Source organism: Etheostoma cragini, chromosome 19 (assembly GCF_013103735.1).
Source record: "Etheostoma cragini isolate CJK2018 chromosome 19, CSU_Ecrag_1.0, whole genome shotgun sequence".
NCBI lineage: Eukaryota > Metazoa > Chordata > Actinopteri > Perciformes > Percidae > Etheostoma > Etheostoma cragini.
This window is the reverse complement of record NC_048425.1, coordinates 1,917,433-1,925,369: the sequence shown is the minus strand read 5'-3', so window position 1 is coordinate 1,925,369 and position 7,937 is coordinate 1,917,433. Positions and strand designations below refer to the sequence as shown.

The window sequence follows — 7,937 nt, the reverse complement described above, 5'->3', positions numbered from 1 at the left end:
GCTCTACATAGACACCTGTAGGGGAGCTCTATAGAGAAACCTGTGGGGAAGAGCTATAGAGAAGCCTGTAGGGGAGCTCTACATAGAAACCTGTAGGGAAGAGCTATAGAGAAGCCTGTAGGGGAGCTCTACATAGAAACCTGTAGGGAAGAGCTATAGAGAAGCCTATAGGGGCGCTCTACATAGAAACCTGTAGGGAAGAGCTATAGAGAAGCCTATAGGGGCGCTCTACATAGAAACCTGTAGGGGAGCTCTATAGCAAAACATGCAAGAAATGGCCCAAACTGCATAGCATCCCTTTAACCTATAGTTGCTCCAGAGGTGTGCGACATAGAGCACATTTAGCAATTGTAAGACGCTTTGTATAAAAGCGTCAGCTAGATTACACGTATTGTATTGTAATGTAATGATAATAAAGAGGTGTGGTCTACTTCATAGGCTGTGAAACTGTGTTACTACATTATCTGGATCACATAACAGCAATATAACCAAAAGATGGATCCGGGGATTTGTTTTAATAAAGTAACACATATAATAAATATTTTTAGATTTGATTGAAAGAGATAATTATATTGGTAATCCCCATTATTTCAGAGAAAATTTATTATAAAGCAACATTTGAAAATGTTCCAGCTCTGTACTGCTCTACACTTTTCTGATGTAGGATGTGTCAGTGTTTGAGTCGGGTCTGTACCTTGGGTCCAGATACTCCGGGTGGTCCAACTCCAGCAGAGCCTGGTTCACCTTTGGCTCCAGAGAAACCGGGTCCTCCTGGCTGTCCCGGGGATCCAGGCCGACCTGGCTGACCCGGTAGACCTTTCTGGCCTGACGGACCTGTGACAATATCAAAGCGTGAGCTGGGAACAGCTTTCAGGCGACCTCTACACTGCTACGTTGCCATGTTTAAGCGGCTTTTTGAGAAAAGTAGCAGAATCACATGACCATTCACACACACACTGGGCATGTGCGTGCCGGCAACACATCTAAAATGAACTTTTTTTAACACCAGCCAACATGGTTCGTAGATTGTTAAAGTTCACAGCCGGTCAGATTTGCCACTAGCCACTGGCTCGGTTCCCATTGTCTTCTCCATTGTAGCGTAGCTTGTAATCGATACCATTCACGCTCGGCACTGTGGCCTACGGGTGTCTGACGCGCCAGGACTTAATGTTAATGGGAAATGTAGGATTAGTTCTCCAAGCACTGTTGGTGGATAAACATTAGGTTTCCAAGCCAAAGACACAAAAATGCCAACTTTTATTGGCAATAAACGGACCGATCTGGCAACACTGACTTCTGTAGCCGGCCGATCCAAACAGACGCTTCGCCTCATTCATCAGCGGCCAAATTGGCTAGCAACTTTACAATGCTACCAATCATCAGTTTAATTTAAAGGTCCACTGTGTAGGAATTTCTCCCATCTAGCGTTGAGATCCTTTATCGCAATCAACTCTCTCGCACCGCGCAGTTCAACGTACGTATTAGAACAAAAAGTCAGTTTTTCTCCGTTTTTTTAACCAAAACATTGTTGTCTGAATGTGGCCTCAGTGACCAAGAATCCACTTTGAGTTCAAACTCACCTGGAAATCCCATTTCTCCCATTCCGCCCTTAGCTCCTGAAAGCCCAGGACCCCCAGGGCCTCCTGGGATGCCGGGATCTCCTTTGGGACCTGCAGCACAGCGGAAACAGTCCGTTAGGAATCCCTTTGCACAAGTAAGCGTGTGTTCATGTATGTGTGCACGGGGGTGTGTTGGTACCTGGTGGACCGGGGAGTCCGGGTCGTCCATCTGATCCTGGTAGCCCGGGATCACCAGGGAGACCGGCGATTCCTTTCTGACCTGAAAAACCTGGACCACCTGTAGAACACAAGCATTGTGTATTTCATTATACAGCAGGTAGTTACTGAATACTTTATCTATACTAAACATTATTACTCTGTCTGCCCATTGCATACTATACATGTAAATATTTGTTGCATTCTGTACTTAACCCATTCAACCTCCGTTTTTCATATACAAAACAGCTGTTTGGTACATTTTTGTTTCTGTAGTTACTGTTTCTTTTGTCTTAATGTTTAATATGTTAGTGTCTGTATAAGGTGGGTAGTCAGTTATGGGCCAGGACCGCCCACTTTACTCACTGGTCCGCCCACTTTACTCACTGGCCCGCCCACTTTACTCACTGGCCCGCCCACTTTACTCACTGACCCGCCCACTTTACTCACTGGTCCGTCCAGCCAATTTGAGTCAAACTACGTTTTGTTATGAAAAACATTGAAATGTTGGTAAAAACATAAATAGTGTCAGAACTAGTTGTGCGTGCTGTGACTGTTATTGCCACTATTCATTTCAAACCCCGTCTGACACCGCCTACCAAGAGCCGGAGTCTGAACCAGGTTTCTTCCTAAAAGGAGTTTTTCCTCGCCACTGGCTCTGGAGGGAACTACTAGAACTGTTGGGTCCTTGTAAATTATAGCGTGTGGTCTAGACCTACTCTATCTGTACAGTTTCCCTAGATAACTCTTGTTATGAATTGATACTATGAATAAAATTGAAATGAAATTGAGTTATACCTAGAGCCGTACATCTCCATGCCAGTTTTTTGCCTAAATCTGGAGCGTTATTTAGACTGACATGGGTTGCGGTGGTTTCGTTTTACCAATATCTTCAGTCTAGCTTTGAAACAAGTCGATCTCTGGAATTTCATAAATTAATATCGAATAATTGAAATGAAGATCGGTTTGAAACAATAAATCGATTTATTTTGACCGTACCTGATGGTCCAGGTTCTCCTTTCTGTCCCCTCGGAATGTCTGTGGGGTCTATGGTTCCTGGGGGTCCCTGGTCGCCAGCTTCTCCTCTATCTCCTTTGGCACCGGGGCCGCCGGGTCCACCGTCTCGGCCTGGGAATCCAGGTTCACCTGCAGAGAAGAAACGGGAGAACCCGAGAAGTTTAGCAGTCGTCAGTAAAGCACTTTTTAAAAGGTTTTCCTAACTGCTACGTTACTTTTCATTGTTATAGCAACAACATAAATTACAAAGCAAGACATTTAGTTATGGCTGAAACTAACGATTATTTTCATTGTTGATTAATCTGTCGATTGTTCTCTGGATTAAATGTCCCATGGCATGAAAATATCCCTTTATGAAATTTTCTAACATATAATATGCGTCCCCCCTCAGCCTGCCTTTGGTCCCCCCAGTGGCTACCTGCTCTGCCTTTGAGAAAATGAAAGCTCAGATGGGCCGATCTGGAATCTTGCTCCTTATGAGGTCATACGGGGCAAGGTTACCTCCCCTTTCTATGCCCCCCCCCCCTCCTCAAAAGCTACAAACTCAGAAATGGCACATACTAAGGAAAGCTCATTGTGGGACTGGCTCTAGTGGCTGTGATTCTGCACCAAGGCTGAATTTTGAGAACAAGACGTTTGTGAACAAGATACAGTATTAGGGGACCACTAAGGTCTATATAAAAGAGACTTCAGATACAGTATTAGGGGACCACTAAGGTCTATATAAAAGAGACTTCAGATACAGTATTAGGGACCACTAAGGTCTATATAAAAGAGACTTCAGATACAGTATTAGGGGACCACTAAGGTCTATATAAAAGAGACTTCAGATACAGTATTTGCCGATTAATCGATTATCAAATTAGTTGTAGATTAATTTAATAGTTGACAACTAATAGATGAATCTTTGCATCTCTACATTTACTTATAATAATGAATAATTAATTTATTTAATCTAAACCTGTGTTTACAAATGTTAAAAATTGAGTAACAGCTTGTGTCAGATTTTCCCTTTAACATACCGTTTTCTTGTATTAAAAACACAACAGAAATAAAATGTACAAAGCGGGGAACATAACTCAGGACCCACTGTGTGTGATGTTTGCTGTATGTGAGAGTTATGAGTGGATACCTTTAGCTCCGGGACCGCCGGGTCCTCCTGGTCTTCCTGATTCTCCAGAAGGTCCTGGAGATCCCATGGGGCCCATGTCTCCTTTAAGACCTGCAGCCAGTCGGACGTTACAGTTAGAGCAGAAAATAAACCAAAAAAATGACACGTTCGATAACCAAGAGCATCAAATAGTCGGTCATATCTTAGTCGGGGACCACGACACTTCATTTCCAGGATATTGCCGTTGTCTAACTCCAGGAAACAGTACTTCCCAGTAACACTGTCTCTACACCACCTGTTTACTGGTTCCGCTTATCATTCCACCTATTTAGGCAAGGCAAGGCAAGGCAGCTTTATTTGTATAGCACATTTCAGCAACAGGGCTTTACACAAAAACAGTTAAAAAGAACAAAACAGTGAAAAATAAAAACAGATGAAACACAGAAAAAACTGTTTAAAGATAAGAAAAAATAAAAATATTAAAACATAGGAATAAAAGTTACAGTGCAGTATAAGAAATTAAACATTAAAGAAATGAACATCATTTAAAGAAAGGCAACATCAAAAAGAAAGAAAAAAATGTCTTCATCATTCTCATTCTCATATCTCTCTTATTTGTTATTTATTCATCATTCTCATTTCCTATTCCAGAACTGTTCATAATGTTCATACTGTTCATATTGTAATATAATAACATGATACTATTTATCCCAGCATCCTTTGCACTATGCTCCACATTTAAATAATTTTGATTGAACCCTTCATTGCACTCATGCCTCTATATTGTTTCTGTTTAGAGTATGTATATATTAGTGTGTATATATAAGTGTGTGTGTGTATGTTGTTTGGTTTTTCTTTATGTGTAAGCACATTGTGAGCAACTATGCTCCAAAGAAAAATTCCTTGTTTGTGTGTCCTCATACCTGACGAATAAAGCTGATTCTGATTCTGATTCTGAAACAACAACAACTACTTTGAGCTAGCAAGCTACATGCTGAAAATGGCCGGTTTTGGAGAAGATTTGGATCCTGCAACAAGGCCGGCCTGCTTGTTTCTTTTGTGGGAGTGACTGTAAAGATTTACTATTTCCTCTCTAACCGTGGCGTTTTGGGAGTCGTGGGATCGCTGTGGACGAAGTGGCGATCCACTGGTGAGAGCTAATGAGGTTTAACCATGTATGTATGTGGCGTTTTGATTTTGCGGGGTGCAAACGTTCCACCAAAACAAATTCCTTCTCTAAACTGTTTTAAAGGACCACCGTGCACCTCAGACGATTCTGATTGGTTTAACCCTCCTCAGGTCCAATTTGACCCGTTTATTTTTTATTTTTAATACCACGATCTTAGTTTTCTTTTAACTAGTTTGCCTAAAAATAACATGGATGCCACACAATGTTCTTCAGGAAAAATGAATGATTACATTCACCAAATTGTGTTTGTTTTATTGAATTTTATGGCCTTTAAAAAAAAAAAAGTGACCAAAACCTCGGAAGAAATGACAAAAAAAAGAGACAAAAAGCGTTGAAAATGAAAATGAGATTTTTTTTTGTATTATATAAAATATGATGTGTAATGTAGTGTCAAATTAAAATTAGGCTATGATTTTTTTTTTTAGAAAAGCTTAGAAAAAAACAGCTTAAACATCAGAAAAAGCAAAAGATGATGGTTGATGGGAAGAAAACACAAGAGTTTATTTTATTTTTTTCAGTAGGCCTGTTAGTTAGCTACTGTTAGTCCTGATGACCGTAGAATAATCCTGTTAGCAGTAGTTTTTACCTGGCAGTCCAGGCAGGCCGTCCCGTCCAGGTCCTCCAGGGGGTCCTGGAGTTCCAACTGGTCCCGGGGAACCTGGGAAACCGGGACTTCCTCTGTCTCCTGGCTGACCTGGAATATCTAGACCTGGGGGGCCGGGGTCTCCCTTCTCTCCGTTCGATCCAGGGAATCCTGTTCAATTTAGTTTAGTTGGGTTTACTGGTTTACAGATGAACAAATATTATAGATTAACATACACTTTACCAATAAAAGACGTGATGGACAGATGGACAAAATGTAATCTGGGCACTCTCTAGTGCACACTCCAATTAAAATACAAAGACACTAATATACTGAAAAGAAAGAGAAAAAAGAAGAAAGGCCAAAATTAAAATTACACACAAAATCTAGACAACAGAATAAATACAAAAGTTATGACAATATTAGGAGTAACACTGATTGGTTACAAGGAAATTCCATCCTGCAATGATGATAGCAAGATTATATTTTCTGGATATAGAAACCCACAACTAAATAATAATAACTATAACAATAGTTAAATCTGGTTTTAAGATACATGCCGGTGCAGTCCAGATGTAATCAATCGTGTGTGTTTTCCGTGGACAAAGCAGCGGAACATTAAAAACAAACAGGTATCCACACAAAATAAATCTATCTATACAAAATAAGTGAGTCTTAATACCTCAAATACTGGGAATTTTAAAGGCCCCATATTGTAAGAAAGTGACATATCCATTTCTTCTTTGATCCTAAAGCAGGTGGAGGTGCTGTGTAAATACTGTGAGAGTAACAAAATGCTCATGCATGGAGAAATGCACACGGCTCGTATTCAGGGTTGTGGCTAGAAGAAAAACAGCCGCGGCGCTTAACCGCGAAAAAGTGGCGACGACAGTCAGGTTTAGGCACCAAAACGACTTGTTAAGTTTGGATTTAAACACTCCCAACAAAAACGAACATGCATTTTCCTGGGTGTTAATAGCAATTTTCCCCTTATAGTTGCAGTACTAATAATTTATTATATTTTTTTCCACTCTTTGGTACAGTATCTAAGTTTTTCAGTCTTTTATTTTAAATTATTTCCCTTATAGTATAACTTTTTTCTGTTTTAGTCGGTGTGCTTTTCTTTGCCATTAAGCCTTTTTACTTTTTACTTGACTTAAAGAACCTGCAAAATGATTCATATGTGCCTGGACTGTTTGGTGTTTGCACAAATGGCAAATAAAAATCTTTAAAATTGAATATTATGTTTTATTTGGGAGGTTTTGCATCACTCACGGCTGAAGCTGTGCCCCTTCCAGCCACAACCCGTGTTCAGAAACGGTGCCTTTAAAACAAGGAAGACCCAGAAACGCTGACCAATCAGAGCAGGCTGGGCTTTTTGGGGAGAGGGTCTTAAAGAGACAGGTGCTAAAACGGAGCGTTTCAAACAGAGGTTGAATACATGTACATTCAGACGGAAAGTATGAGGAAAAATTCCACATTAAAGTATGTAAATATGTTCTGGTAGAAACCCAAAATACAAGAATGAACCTGAAAATGAGCATGATATGGGACCTTTAAAGTACAACGCAGGCATACATTGTCACGTGTGATATTGTATGTGTCACCATTAACTGGCCATCAAGCAGCGCCGGTTTTGGGTTACAATACCTTTCTCGCCTTGGCATCAAAGGGTCGCAGGTAAGGGAGGGGCGTGTTTCAAAGAGCAGAGGACGGCGCGTTGGATTAAGCCGAAGATGAGATGAGGAAAACAAAGTATATAATGCATTAAATGCGTTATAAAGTTCTCTATGAAGCCGGTTGGCAAACACTCTGAATGAAGAGAATTCAAAGATTTTGTTGGATTTCTTTGTTAGTTTGAGGTTTTTTTGTGCACATCCGAAGGAGCGTGCGGTTTAATTGTGGTGAACCAAAACTCTGTGAGGTTAGTTTAACGATTGGTGTGCTCATGAAGAAAGAGCCTTGAGTGATGTTAAAACGGTGAGGCGTTGACGTGTGTTGCTCAAAAAGAGGAGGATGGTGATGCAGCCGGGAAAAGGGTGAGAGAGAAAACAAAATGTGGCACTCGAAAGAACAACACAGACAAGATGCAGATGTGAGGGAAACGTTCCCCAGACCAAGGTGTGGTTTCCCTCCAGTAGTGTGGTAACCATCATACAAACACACTCAATCATCGTGATCACCAACACACCCAAAAAGAGTGACTGTGTTTTTCTATAATCAGCCAGATAAACCCTCCACACGACCGCCTGGTGCTTTTGG

The 7,937-nt window shown here is 40.9% G+C and overlaps 1 protein-coding gene across 2 annotated transcripts in view; it reads right to left on the bottom strand.

Moving 5' to 3' along the window:
- The window catches only part of col4a5 (collagen, type IV, alpha 5 (Alport syndrome)), a 51,743-nt gene that overhangs the window by 21,470 nt on the left and 22,336 nt on the right, over nucleotides 1–7,937 (bottom strand). For both annotated transcript variants that reach the window (XM_034901112.1, XM_034901113.1), the window contains exons 29-34: nucleotides 5,679–5,846; nucleotides 3,925–4,014; nucleotides 2,775–2,921; nucleotides 1,759–1,857; nucleotides 1,581–1,670; nucleotides 695–834 (exon numbers count right to left, since the gene is read on the bottom strand). In XM_034901112.1, the coding sequence (XP_034757003.1) occupies nucleotides 695–834; nucleotides 1,581–1,670; nucleotides 1,759–1,857; nucleotides 2,775–2,921; nucleotides 3,925–4,014; nucleotides 5,679–5,846 (734 nt within the window). The remainder of the gene's footprint in view (nucleotides 1–694; nucleotides 835–1,580; nucleotides 1,671–1,758; nucleotides 1,858–2,774; nucleotides 2,922–3,924; nucleotides 4,015–5,678; nucleotides 5,847–7,937) is intronic.